This window comes from Symphalangus syndactylus, chromosome 13, assembly GCF_028878055.3.
Source record: "Symphalangus syndactylus isolate Jambi chromosome 13, NHGRI_mSymSyn1-v2.1_pri, whole genome shotgun sequence".
NCBI classification, from domain to species: Eukaryota; Metazoa; Chordata; class Mammalia; order Primates; family Hylobatidae; genus Symphalangus; species Symphalangus syndactylus.
The window spans coordinates 21,864,788-21,879,772 of NC_072435.2; the positions used below are offsets into that span (position 1 = coordinate 21,864,788).

Genomic DNA, 14,985 nt, shown 5'->3' on the forward strand with positions numbered 1-14,985 from the left:
GTCCCTGAGTACTGACGGTCACAGGCTGCCACATCTTTCCTGTTGACTCATGTTTGGTTCCTCCAGTGAAAATTTTACTTAGAGAAATGCTGCCTCCAAAGCACTTGCCTGCCACAAAACCTAAGAAGTCCTGGGCCCCAAATCTGTATGAGCTAGACAGTGACTTGACTAAGGAGCCAGATGTCGTCATAGGAGAAGGTCCAACTGACTGAGTTTTTTCATCAGAGGTTTCGGAACCTAATCTATGTGGAATTTGTTGGGCCTCGGAAGACCCTGATCAAACTCCGAAACCTCTGCCTCGATTGGTTGCAGCCGGAGACTCGCACCAAGGAGGAGATCATCGAGCTCTTGGTCCTTGAGCAGTACCTGACCATCATCCCTGAAAAGCTCAAGCCTTGGGTGCGAGCAAAAAAGCCGGAGAACTGTGAGAAGCTCGTCACTCTGCTGGAGAATTACAAGGAGATGTACCAACCAGAAGGTGAGTCTCCACGGGGTGATGGTGGTCACTGCAGGCCTCAGGTGTGCCCTGGGGCTCTCAGCCTCCACACTTCCGACATGGTCTGGACTGGATCACTCTCTGTCCTGGGCAGCGGTGGGGGTGTCCTGTGTACTGTGGGATATTGAGCCGCATCATGATTTTCTGGGTGTGACCACCAAAAGTGTCTCCACACATGCCCAGGTATCCCCTGGCGGCCAAAAGCACCCTGGTGCAGAACCACCATCCTGAGTCAGGAGAGAGAAAGGAGACACTTCTGTGGAAGGGAGAAAACCTCCTATCCTGCCTTTTTGGTGTGGTGTGCTAGGAGGTTGCCTTCTGGCTGTTTGTGTCTGGGAGTGAGGTCAGGGTGGTCACAGCCACCATGCTTCCCCCACCCAGTTTTTAGTATGTCAGGAGTGGTTGGAAACCACTGAAGGGTTTTGAGCTCAGAAATGTCAGGATCAGGTCACTCCAACCGTTTGTGTGTGTGACAGGGAGATGTGGCTCAGGGATTGGGGGGAACTATTGTGAGAATATGGGCCAGAGATAGTAACTTGGCGACCGGTGTCCTCTCAGACGACAACAGTGACGTGACCAGCGACGACGACATGACCCGGAACAGAGGAGAGTCCTCACCACCTCACTCAGTCCATCCTTTTGGTGGTGAGTACCCATCCCCACTGGTCACCCATGGGCAGGCGCTGCCAGATGCTTCCAGATGGAGAAACGGTGGGTTGGGGCCTCCATGAAGATGACCCGCCATCCCTGAGTGGTCACCTTCACTCTGAGATCTGAGAAGAGGGTAAATTAATTGATGTCATAATGAGACATTTTTATATCTAAACAGATACCTTAAATACTTAATCTCATTTTATTCAATGATAAAGTATTTAAAGCTATTTGGAACTTGCAACGGGCTGCTTCCAGCTGTACCCTCAGCCTCCCCAGGAAAGTTCATTAAAGATGCTTCAGTGAGCTTTTATAGGGAGCACTGCTTTCAGGGAGGGCGTGTGTGTTGTTTTCTTGGGTTTTGTTTTTTTTTGTAGTAGAATAACATGCACTTTAAGATCAGCTGCCAGACAGTAGAGGGTCTGCAGTCCATTCTCCTGAATGTGGACTCAGCCCCTTAGGAACTGGGAAGCCAGCAAAGAGTCTGAAGTGGGAGTTAGCTACTGGACTCAGCTTTGGAACTTGCTTGGAAGCAAGCCCCACTTGGGCAAAGCCTGCAGAAACCATGTTGCGGGTATATGATAAAGAAGGGGCCAGATGAGCCTGGGAATCTGGAGCTGTCTGTTTTGGATCCATCTCCTTGTGGGAAGAGGGTAGCATCACTTTCCAGAGGGGTGTTTGTGCACATGCAGGGAAAACAGGTGTGTCGAAGTGCTTTGTTAATTAACACTGGAATGTCTCACCTGCTCAGGTGAGCGGGACTGGGACCGGAGGGGCAGAAGCAGAGACATGGAGCCACGAGACCGCTGGCCCTACACCAGGAACCCAAGAAGCAGTGAGTCTTAACCACTTTCTTTTTCAGTAGGAGATAGAGAGCATGTGCTGTGCACAGGTTCAAGGGGAAAGTGCCAGGGCCTCGAAGTTTCTGCTGCTCTATTTGGACTATATTCCGCTTCTCCAAAAGTTTAGTCCAAGGCTCCTATTTATGAAGTTCCACTCAGTACCAGCAGCACAGGTTTCACCACACAGACCTGTTGCCACCTAAACTACTATTTGCTCAGTGTTCTTAAGCTGGTGCATTAAAAAAAAAAAAAAACTAGAAGTTGCTGTATGAAAGACTATGCCACTGCAAAAATTGAAAACTAGTATAAAGTGCCATAGGCAGAAGGCGAGAATGAAAGACACATTGTAACAATGTTGTTAACTAGGAATGTCTGCCATGACTTCCTGCAGTGCTAGGGAAGTGCCACATCTGAGCACCAGGCCTGAGATTTGGAAGGGAATCAGTCATCACACCAGTGTATTGTTGGTGTCCATACTGCTGGAAATCATTTCCTGTTCTTCCTGGACTTGGAGAACACTGCTGTGGGCAGCAGAGCACCCTAAAATTGATCAGGAGAAGGATATCAGGAGTGAGTGACATTTAGTGATGGTTCACAACACATTAGGCATTGTTCAGAGCCATGACCCTGTGGGACGGTGTCTCTGATGCCATCTCCCTGTCACACATTGCAGCTGGGGAGACCCAGAGGTTGTGCCCGAAGGATGAGGCTAGTGGGCACTGCACCTGGACCCACACAGCTTGGGCACAATCTGAACCACCTCCGAGATTGGGAGCAGAAGGATGAGGCAAGGCCCCTGGCCCTGCCCTGGGTCTGCGTTGTTGTAGGGCCACTGGTTGTTGTGGGACTCCTCAGAGGCAGCCACAGAATGCAGAGAAGAGAAAAGCACTTGCTCTCATACACTCACACCCCAGCCGGCTTCACAGTTGAGTGGGACAAACCTGGGACTTGCAGGATGGACTGGGCCCTGCTTCTTCTTGATGCCTTTTCTCTTCACAGGGATGCCTCAGCGGGATCTTTCCCTTCCTGTGATGGCGAAAACAAGCTTTGAAATGGACAGAGATGACAACAGGGACTCCAGGGCTTATGAGTCCCGATCTCAGGTATGCTCAGGTTTCCTCTCTTTCTAGAAAGGCCATCTTCATTTCATGGCAGAGATGCCTTTCTTTCCCCAGATGGTGTGTTTATCTGCCCCCTAGAGTCTCACCTGGGGTGAGAGCCCCAGCACTCCAGGAGGAGCCCAGGCCCATCCCATAGGTGACAAGTAGCCCAGGTTGCTGCTGGCTGTTTCTGTGTCGTTCATGTGGTCAGAGGAGCCCCTGCCCCCTCAGCATGCGTGTCACTTGGTAGACTGGTCACATTGGCCCTTCCCTATAGGGCCAGGGAAGCAGAGTGACTCTGGAGATGTTTCTGGTCCTCAGGAGGGAGCCAGGAAAGCTGTGGGTCTGCAGAGTAGACTGGCCAGGGAGAACAAAGGCTCTGGAGCTGACAGGAGCTGGGTTTAAAGCCTGGCTCTGCCACTTGCTAGCTGTGTGGCCTTGGGCCATTTACTCAACTAAGCTGAATTTCAGTTTCCCCATCTGTGAAATGAATATGGTGATTGCTCCCAGGGCTGCTGTGAAAAGTCACTCACACACATACATAAAGTACCTGGCACATGGTAGGCACACCGTTAAATGTTAACAATTATGGCAGTTGTGGTTTAAGAGGCAGCATGTGCCAGGGAGATGCATGAAGGGAAAAAAAATGTGGGACTTGAGCTTGTTTTTTAGGAAGGAGGAGAGGGGTCACTTACACATGGTGGAGTGTGGAGGAGGACCCCAGCACTGACTGGACTCAAAGATGGGAGGAGCCATTGGGCTGAGCCTTCCTTTCCTTCACATATCAGTACCCACCCCATGTCAGATAGCAGGCCTAGGCCCTGGGGGACACAGCAGTGAGCAACACAGAGAGGGGCCCTGCCCTGAGAAGCTTTTGACAGTCACACAAATAAATATTGACACAAATGTTGTACATAACTGCTCATCATTCTCAGTGCCCTCAAGGAAAAATAGAGAGTTAACAAGAAACCGTAACAAGGGCCTTGATTTGGATTGAAGGGAAATGTCTTGGAGGCATTAACAGTTGCCATTTAGAGCCAGGAGCATGCTGGGTCAGGTGTTGGGGGAGGGGACCCCAGGCATTAGGGAGAGCTCAGCTAAAGTTGTGGGATAGGAACTAAACAAAGGGCCAGGTGGCTGGGATATAGGAAGAAGGCTGGAGGCACGTGTGGGCCTGGCCACTGGTATCCTGGTAGTTGGGCTTTGTCTTGTTTTGCTTTTTAAATGCCCTTCCTTGACAATGTGTGAAGAATTGGCATCCGAGCCCCATGTCTGCAAAATCAAAAGTCTGGAAGCTACCGATTCCTACTGACGGAGTGTGGTGGTAACACCAGCAGCAAATGACATAAATTACATTTTGAAGGTGTCCACAACAGAAAATTCTCTCATCTTTTAGCTTCATGTGTAAGTCTCTTAATTGTTCACATGTATAGATCATGTTGTGAAAACTACATTGTGCCATACTAGCATTGTTTTCAGAACAGCATCTCTTCCACTGAACTTGATTGCAGTTTGTATGCATTAAGATGTCATTGTTGATTACAAACACAAAGCGAACAACCAATTTAGGGCTGCCCACTGGCCTAGATTTTAATTTTAAATCAAAGTGTGCTTTTTCTTTCATGTGAAAAAAGAATTTTATCTGTGAAGCTCTGCTGTGTTTCCTTGCCCTACTTAGTTTTTGTTGTTGTTTCTGCTTTTTTGTGGCAGGACACAGGCAGTGCATGGATAAGGCTTCCCTCTTAAACGCAGATACCCGTACCTCTTTGTCTTTTGTGGTAGATATACCTTATTCAGCAAACCCTCTTTTTTTTGCTACATTTTTCATGTTGCTCCATGCCTCTTCCCAGCAATAGAACTATGGTAGATTTAATATCAAAACATTTGTATTTCCTTTACATAATTTTTCTTAATATTTAAGCAAGATATCACACTGCAGAAAATCCTCACCCATAGTATTGCAAAGCAGATAGATGCTCTTCTCCCCATTTTACAAGTGAAGAACCTGAAAGAAAGGTTCAAAAAGATTTCCGTTCCCAAGGTTGCACAGCTCATAATTGGTGCAATCCTCCTTTGACCCAGATCTCTGTCCAGCTCCAAAGCCTGTGGGTTTCCCACAGCACCATCTCCCTCCTTAAGTCTCTCTCCAGCCTCAGTGCCATTCTTCCTGGGACCATGATTCCCTGAAACCAGTTCTAGTCAGCCCTCTGGCAATAAGCAAAGGTCCTTTAGAATCCTGGTAGAAGGTTCTCCTCAGTAATGCAAGGAATTTTAAAATTCCTTTTTAGGTAAATATCCATTAAAACAGAAAAGGCAATTATAAAAATGTCCTCAGGGCTTACAGTTATTCCTGGGTTATTTGGAAATTGTGCAAACTGGAGACTCCCTTAATGTAGCCATGCTATGCCATGGAGAAACCAGGAGGGAGGTTTAAGTCACATCCTGACCAGATGTCTGCCTGAATGTGTGTGTCTTCTTTCTGTTCCTTGAGTACTCTGTGCCTGTTTAGTCTGTTTAAGTTTTCCCACCAATCCCTTTCTATATGTATCATAATCTCACCCACCACTTAGGCCCCACCTGCCCTCCACAAACCTTTGCACACTGTTCAGGCCCACCCTGAACTGTCCCTCTACAAAACCCGTTTAGCACTTATTATCTGTACCCCAATTTATTGTTTATTGTTCTCTAATTGTTTCATGAGTCTTTTCTCTCCAACCAAATTATAAGCTGCATGAGGGCAAGGAATATGTGTCATGCGTCTTTGGGATCTGCCTCAGAGTGTAGCACCAAGGTAGGTACGACGTAGGCCCCTAGTAACACTTGACTTGGATCACTCAGAACCCCAATACCGTGAGCACTTCCTATATAACTTCATATATGTAGCTCCCATGTCGCCAACATTATTCTGTCTTTGAACATCAGTGGGGACAGACTCCATTGAGAGGTCTGTGTTTGCTGTTGTAGGATGCTGAATCATACCAAAATGTGGTGGACCTCGCTGAGGACAGGAAACCTCACAACACAATCCAGGACAACATGGAAAACTACAGGAAGCTGCTCTCCCTGGGTAAGCAGCTGCTTCTCTCAGTCACTCCCAGTCCAGTCATTGGAGCATTTTGTCATCTTGCTCCTTTTTAAGCTGGATGTTAAGAGTCCACATTAATATATTTGGACTCCAAGGGTAAGAAGAAATCTTTGAAAGATTTCAAAAGAGGGAGTAAATGATGAAATTTGTCTTTTTAAGAAATGCCTCTGGCTTTGGGTAAAGATACATTGTCCAGGGTGGGGACAGGCAGGGAGATGCTTCTTGCCACAAGAGTTGATACTTCTTTCCAGAGCGGTAGCACTGGAGGTTTTCACGTAGACATTCAGGATAGGATCCTGAGTTCCCATGTGGACTTTCCTGGAAGACATCTAGCCCAAGTTGGTAGTGGGCAGTTGGCTGTGCTGCAGGTCGATAAGGCCATGGGGCCTCGAGGGAGTGGGTGGAGGAAGAGCAGTCGTGAGGTAAGAGGAAGAAGGCCAGTGAAAAAGAGGACTTAAAAAGTGGTTACAAGAAGGTGAAGACTAAAAGACAATGCACTGATTTCAGGGACATGTGGGATCTTTGTACACATTTCTGAGTGGAGTCAGAAGAATTACATGTAGATTAGAATGGATTAGGGAATAGATAGTAGGGAAATGAGACAGCAAATGTCTTCTGACATCCAAGGAATCAGATATGGGCCACCTCATATTTAGTGGCTCAGTGAAAGATGAAGATCAATTTATGGTGATGAGTCTTGGTCCTCAACTTGAATTTGAGGCATCATATTGTCCTTGTGACCAGGAGTGCAGCTTGCTGAAGACGATGGCCACTCCCACATGACGCAGGGCCACTCATCAAGATCCAAGAGAAGTGCCTACCCAAGCACCAGTCGAGGTAAGCAGGAGGCACATCCCACAGAGGAGCCACACAACCAGTGAGATGCTATCAAGGAACCTTCTACACTTTGCATTCCTAAACATCACAGAAGGGTGCACCCCTCCAAGTCCCACTGTCTTTCTTATGGAGGCTAGGGAGTATTTACATTTGGGGTTTCTTTCCAGGTCTAAAAACTATGCCTGAAGCCAAAAAATCAACCCACCGGCGGGGGATTTGTGAAGATGAATCTTCCCACGGAGTGATAATGGAAAAATTCATCAAGGATGTGTCACGCAGTTCCAAATCGGGAAGAGCAAGGGAGTCAAGCGACCGGTCACAGAGATTCCCCAGAATGTCAGATGATAACTGGAAGGACGTTTCATTGAACAAGAGGGAGTCAGTGATCCAGCAGCGGGTTTATGAAGGGAATGCATTTAGGGGAGGCTTTAGGTTTAATTCAACCCTTGTTTCCAGAAAGAGAGTTCTTGAAAGAAAGAGGCGCTATCATTTTGACACAGATGGGAAGGGCTCGATTCACGATCAAAAAGCCTGTCCCAGGAAGAAGCCCTTTGAGTGTGGTAGTGAGATGAGAAAAGCCATGAGCATGAGCAGCCTGAGCAGCCTCAGCTCCCCCTCCTTTACCGAGTCACAGCCAATTGATTTTGGGGCAATGCCATATGTATGTGATGAGTGTGGGAGGTCGTTCAGTGTCATCTCAGAATTTGTTGAGCACCAGATCATGCATACTAGAGAGAACCTCTATGAGTATGGTGAGTCCTTTATTCACAGTGTGGCTGTCAGTGAAGTTCAGAAAAGTCAGGTTGGAGGGAAACGTTTTGAATGTAAGGACTGTGGAGAGACCTTCAATAAGAGTGCCGCCTTGGCTGAACATCGGAAGATTCATGCTAGAGGGTATCTTATGGAATGTAAGAATCAGGAGTGTGAGGAGGCCTTCATGCCTAGCCCAACCTTTAGTGAGCTTCAGAAAATATATGGCAAAGACAAATTCTATGAGTGCAGGGTGTGTAAGGAAACTTTCCTTCATAGTTCTGCCCTGATTGAGCACCAGAAAATCCACTTTGGGGATGACAAAGATAATGAGCGTGAACGTGAGCGTGGGGAAACCTTTAGGCCCAGCCCAACCCTTAATGAGTTTCAGAAAATGTATGGTAAAGAGAAAATGTACGAATGTAAGGTGTGTGGGGAGACTTTCCTTCATAGCTCATCCCTGAAAGAACATCAGAAAATCCATACTAGAGGGAACCCATTTGAAAATAAGGGTAAAGTGTGTGAGGAAACCTTTATTCCTGGTCAGTCCCTTAAAAGGCGTCAGAAAACTTACAATAAGGAGAAGCTCTATGACTTTACAGATTCCCGGGATGCCTTCATGCAAAGCTCAGAGCTCAGTGAGCATCAGAAAATTCATTCTCGAAAGAATCTCTTTGAAGGCAGAGGGTATGAGAAATCTGTCATTCACAGTGGGCCATTCACTGAATCTCAGAAGAGTCATACTATAACAAGACCTCTTGAAAGTGATGAGGACGAGAAGGCGTTCACCATTAGCTCTAACCGCTATGAAAACCAGAAGATTCCCACTAAGGAAAATGTCTATGAGGGGAAATCATATGAGAGGTCTGTTATTCATAGCTTAGCGTCTGTGGAAGCTCAGAAAAGTCACAGTGTAGCGGGGCCCAGTAAACCAAAAGTAATGGCAGAGTCTACCATTCAGAGCTTCGATGCTATCAACCATCAGAGAGTTCGTGCTGGAGGGAATACCTCTGAAGGAAGGGAATACAGTAGGTCTGTTATCCATAGCTTAGTGGCTTCCAAACCTCCAAGAAGTCACAATGGAAATGAATTGGTGGAATCTAATGAGAAGGGAGAATCCTCCATTTATATCTCAGACCTTAATGATAAGCGACAGAAGATTCCTGCCAGAGAGAACCCTTGTGAAGGGGGCAGTAAGAATCACAACTATGAAGACTCTGTCATACAGAGTGTATCCCGTGCCAAACCTCAGAAAAGTGTTCTTGGAGAGGGATCTGGTGAATTTAAGAAGGATGGCGAATTCTCTGTTCCCAGCTCAAATGTCCGTGAATACCAGAAGGCTCGTGCTAAAAAGAAATACATTGAGCATAGGAGCAACAAGACCTCTGTAATTCACACTCTGCCTTTTGGTGAACAAACATTTCACCCTCGAGGGATGCTCTATGAATGTCAGGAGTGTGGGGAGTGCTTTGCTCATAGCTCTGACCTCACTGAGCACCAGAAGATTCATGATAGAGAGAAGCCCTCTGGAAGCAGAAATTATGAATGGTCTGTCATTCGCAGCTTGGCCCCTACTGACCCTCAGACAAGTTACGCCCAAGAGCAGTATGCTAAAGAGCAAGCGTGGAACAAATGTAAGGAATTCAGACAATTTTTTGCTACCAGCAAAGACCTCAATACAAACCAGAAACTCTATGACCAAGAGAAGTCTCATGGCAAGGAGTCTCAAGGCGAGAAGACCCATGGGGAGGAGACCCATAGCGAGGAGACCCGCGGCGAGGAGACCCATGTTCAGGAGACAATTGAAGACCCTGTCATTCAAGGCTCAGACATGGAAGACCCTCAGAAGGATGACCCTGATGACAAAATCTATGAATGTGAGGACTGTGGCCTGGGCTTTGTGGATCTCACAGACCTCACAGACCATCAGAAAGTCCACAGCAGGAAGTGCCTGGTTGACAGTCGGGAGTACACACATTCTGTAATTCACACCCATTCCATCAGCGAGTATCAGAGAGATTACACTGGAGAGCAGCTGTATGAATGTCCAAAGTGTGGGGAATCTTTTATTCATAGCTCATTCCTTTTCGAGCATCAGAGAATCCATGAACAAGACCAGTTGTATTCCATGAAGGGGTGTGATGATGGTTTTATTGCCCTCTTGCCCATGAAGCCACGGAGGAATCGTGCCGCAGAGAGGAATCCTGCTCTTGCTGGGTCGGCCATTCGATGCCTTTTGTGTGGACAAGGCTTCATTCATAGCTCTGCCCTTAATGAGCATATGAGACTTCATAGAGAAGATGATTTACTGGAGCAGAGCCAGATGGCTGAGGAAGCTATCATTCCAGGCTTAGCCCTCACTGAGTTTCAGAGAAGTCAGACCGAAGAGAGACTCTTTGAATGTGTGGTCTGTGGAGAATCTTTCGTCAACCCAGCAGAACTTGCGGATCACGTAACTGTTCATAAGAATGAGCCCTATGAGTATGGGTCCTCCTATACTCACACCTCATTTCTTACTGAGCCCCTCAAAGGAGCTATACCATTCTATGAATGCAAGGATTGTGGTAAGTCCTTTATTCATAGCACAGTCCTCACTAAACATAAGGAGCTTCATCTGGAAGAAGAAGAAGAAGATGAAGCAGCAGCAGCTGCAGCAGCAGCAGCCCAGGAAGTTGAAGCCAATGTCCACGTTCCACAAGTAGTTCTGAGGATTCAGGGGTCAAACGTAGAGGCTGCCGAGCCAGAAGTGGAGGCTGCTGAGCCAGAAGTGGAGGCTGCTGAGCCAGAGGTGGAGGCTGCTGAGCCAAACGGAGAGGCTGAAGGGCCAGATGGAGAGGCTGCAGAGCCCATTGGAGAGGCTGAACAGCCAGATGGAGAGGCCGAGCAGCCAAATGGGGATGCCGATGAGCCAGATGGTGCAGGGATTGAAGACCCAGAAGAAAGAGCTGAAGAGCCAGAGGGAAAAGCTGAAGAGCCAGAGGGAGATGCCGACGAGCCTGACGGTGTGGGAATTGAAGACCCAGAAGAAGGTGAAGATCAAGAGATTCAGGTAGAACCATACTATGACTGCCATGAATGCACAGAAACCTTCACTTCCAGCACAGCATTCGGTGAGCACCTGAAAACTCATGCCAGCGTGATCATATTTGAGCCTGCAAATGCCTTTGGGGGGTGCTCAGGCTACATCGAACGTGCCAGCACCAGCACAGGTGGTGCCAATCAAGCTGATGAGAAGTACTTCAAATGTGACGTCTGTGGGCAGCTCTTCAATGACCGCCTGTCCCTCGCCAGACACCAGAATACCCACACTGGCTGAGGGCATGGGGTAAAGGTTAGAAAACCTTCACCTAGGACTTGACCCTTACCAAACCACAGAGAATTCAAACCAATCCATGATAATGTCAGTAGGAGACTTAACCTTAGTGTGTTACACACCTGACTTAACATCTCTAAACTCAGATTGAAAAGAGACCAAATGTGGAGATTCCACAGTCTTAAGCTTTCCCCTTCAGATGTCAGTGTCTGCATGTGGGAAAGCCACAGCACACATCTTACCTTTCCAAGTAATCAGATTGAGAAAACCCTATGAGTATTCCAGACTACAAAGGTTGCCCAAATCAACTGTAAATGATACTTGTGTAACGTATATATAGTGTTTCCTGAGGTGTATATAAAATAGCAAATTATGGCAGAACAGTGATCACATATATTTGGATTTAATATGATATACAGTTACAGTTTACTCTGCAGAGAGGTACCTTACCTGGTACTCTTTGAATTTTTTTTTTTTGTTTTTTTTGGAGGAGGAAGAGAGCAACAAATTTGATTATATTTGTAAGTGTCTTAGATCCTGAGAAAGATTTATTGTGCATTATTTGAACCCTGTCAGTATCTTTTTGAGTAATTGTTTTGTTTCTTACCCTTAAATAGTCTTGTGAAGCTGTAGGCATGATAGATAACATGTCTTTTACTCTTTACTGTTTGAAAAGAGAAGTACTTCAGCTTCTTTCTGCAGCCATTTCATCTGCACCAACACTTTGGAACCTAATACTGTGTAAGGCTTTACAATATACGGATTGGCTTTTTGTGACCCAAATTGATTGGTTGCCACATGTTATGTTTGTTGAAGTGGTTCTCATGCAAAAATATCACACATTTGTGTTCTGGTTTTTTTTTTTAAAACCAACTCTATATGTATTTGACGATAGTGAATTGATAAAACCCGAAGCTTTTCCCTGTAAATCTTACATCTTTGCCTTTAAAGAATGGGTTACAACCATCACTAGATCACAGTAGTGCCTAATGAAGGTTGAGAACCATAGGAGAGGCTCTCATGCTGTAAATAATGATGCAGGCTAATGACCTTTCATCACTTCTTTTGTGCGCTTCCTGCCTTAAGTGACAAGTAGCAACATGGCTTGGGTCCCCTGTGCAGCATCAGCCTATGCTGCCACAAGTCAGTTTGCACCCTAGGTGCCCAGGAGCTTAGATCTTTCTATCGCTAACTTAATTCTCTTCGTTATTTATCTGACCCTCTAACTCCATGTCTAACTTGCATTAAAAAAAAAAAATTCTTTACAGTCAACCCAAGCTTAACATGGACTCAGGTTCCCCAGCAGCCTTAATTTGTTTTGTTAACATCTGTTCCTTCTTTTTCAGCTCTCCTAGAGTATTTCTGAGTGTTGTGTTCATCTAATCTTAGTATTCCTTTTAATTACAAATTGACCTCACAGCTTGAGGTTTCTTGTGTCCTATTCTGTGGACTACCTGTGCTCCTTTGCTTTCCCTCCCCTCGCATAATAACTATATTAAGAGATTTTTTTTGGCCTTGAGTTGGCTGGAAAAAAAAAATTTAAAATTTAAAAAATTAAAAAAAAAAAAGATTTGCAAAATATAAGTGTAGATCATTTGAACAAGCAAAATTAAAGTACCCACTGGGGGAAATGTGTCTGAATCTTACTCTTCTGGATCTGCAGGATTAGGGCTTGGAAGTATGTCAAAGATGCAGGGAGTGTCAAAGTTTAGGAAGATTGTAGAGCTGAGAGCAAGAAGCAGAAATGAGTGAGCCAAAGAAGGGAGTCCTAATATATCACCAGATCTAGGAGGGGAGAGGAGACAGACAGAAGAAAATACCAGAGGCAAGAATTGTAGAAGGCCAAGTTTCTGAGAATGAATTGAGTGGGGTGTCCTGAGCAGTTTGGAAAAGGAGCCTTTGATGGTATGGTGTAGGTGAGGGCTGGCTGCATAGGAAGACCTGAGGTTGGAACGGACATCAGGAAAGCTGGGGGGCAGTGAAGTGTACTACATGGGAAGAGGACTCTTGAAACGAGAATCAGTGTTGATGGCGGGGTGAACTTTGTGGGTTCATTACTTGGTGTTAACATTGTTGGCAGTGGTAGCCCCTTTTCAGAAAGCAACTTGCCATAAGTCAGGGTGTCCGTTCCAACCTTCAGTTAGTGAAAAGGTAGTAACAAATGGTAAACAAGAGAATGATTGTTTAAACGTATCTGTGGACACTTAATGCAGCTGTTTAAAAATGATAATCACGAGTTATGTAGCAACGTGGAAATATATTTACAGAACATTAAGTGGAGAAAGCAGGACACGAAAGTATATTTATACTACAATTATAACTGTTTAAAAATATATACGCTTATAGTCAAAAGCTGTTGTGGTGGTGGTGTTGTAGGCTTATAGTTGAGCATTATTTTCTTAAATTTCTTGAATGTTCTTTATGGTAGTGTTACTAAAAAGTTTATGATCACATTTTCATTGTGAACATAATTTGAACTCATTATCACACACTTGGAAAATACAGAAAAGTGGAGGAAAAATAATTCATATCCCCACCATCCAAAGACATATACTCTCCTCTATCTTGTTCATTCTTGTTTCTGTGCACAGGTTTATAACTGTGTCAAAATGTATATTCAAAATAGCTGTTACGTTACCTTTGTGGAATTATGGTTAAATACTTTCACCTTAATTTTTTCATATGTTCCCTATAATAATGTCCTGATAACAGTGTATTATGTATGTCTCCATTGTGTGCATAATACATACCCAGAGGAAAAATTAGAAAATACAGTAAATTATTTTAAAAAATTACCTATATTCCCAACACCCAACAACTACTGTTAACATCTTGATTTCCTCCATCTTGTTTCAGTGCACAAGCTTTTGATAACAGTGTTAAATATATGTGCGTAAAGTCTAAAATGAAAAGATGTGGAAAATAACTAAAATAGTGTTGTCGTTGTGGGAATTTGGTTAAATATTTTGTCTCAAATTTCTTAAATAATCTTTGGTGTTTTGGTAATAAATTTTATGTATGTATTTTCCATTACAAGTATAATACATACTCACAGAAAACTTTGGAAATTCAGTAAAGAAAATTCACTCATATTCCCAACACCCAACAACAATTACTGTTAACATCTTGATCTGTGCACTAGTCTGTGATTACTAGGGTGTTAATGATAAGTATGCATAAATGTCAAAGATGGGAAGAAAGATGGAAAACAAGAAATAGTTGTGTGGTGGTTGTGGGATTATGGTTATTTCGTCTCGATTTCCTTGAAAGGTCATCATTCTAGTGTTTTGGTAGTCCACCTTTACTACATATATTTCCATTATATATGAAATGTGTTCATTATAGAAACTTTGAAGTTACAGAAATGTAGAAGAGAAACTCATCCATGTTTTTCACCATCCAAAGAGTGTAGTTAACATCTTGATATATTTTCTTCATCTTGTTTCTGTGCACAGGTTTTTGGTTTGTTAATATGGTTGTGGTCATTCTATCTATCTGTAATAGTGTCAACAATAAAAATAAAGTTACAAATAAATATTTCTCAGTCTCTTTTGTCTGTTTTGTTTTTGGGGTTGTTAAATATGTTATTTTGTTAGAGTTATAAATCCAAAAGCTTAGTCCCTCCTTAAGCCTAAAAAGTTTGGTTTGCAAATCTTACTCTACTTTTAAGTATTATCTATTTCAACAATTACTTCTAAGGGATTTTTAAATACTGTTTGATTTCACATTTGTAACTGCCCTTATGAAACTAAAACACGTGTTCCAACAATTTTTTTAAAGTTGATAATGACCACAAGTACATCTTAGTTACTTGAGTGGGCATTTTTAATTGGAAATGTGAGATTGTCTCAAACATAAAAAATCACAGACAATAATAAATCCTTAACATAAAAGCGTTACTATGTTATAGA

At 44.3% G+C, this 14,985-nt stretch overlaps 1 protein-coding gene across 1 annotated transcript; it reads left to right on the plus strand.

Moving 5' to 3' along the window:
* Nucleotides 1-14,613, plus strand: PEG3 (paternally expressed 3). Its single transcript, XM_055240157.1, is given in 8 exon segments — nucleotides 1-208; nucleotides 210-478; nucleotides 1,055-1,141; nucleotides 1,899-1,982; nucleotides 2,989-3,092; nucleotides 6,054-6,156; nucleotides 6,919-7,011; nucleotides 7,179-14,613. Coding segments are annotated over 8 exon segments (4,761 nt in total). The 5' UTR covers nucleotides 1-86; the 3' UTR covers nucleotides 11,078-14,613.
* Nucleotides 14,614-14,985: the final 372 nt, after the last annotated feature.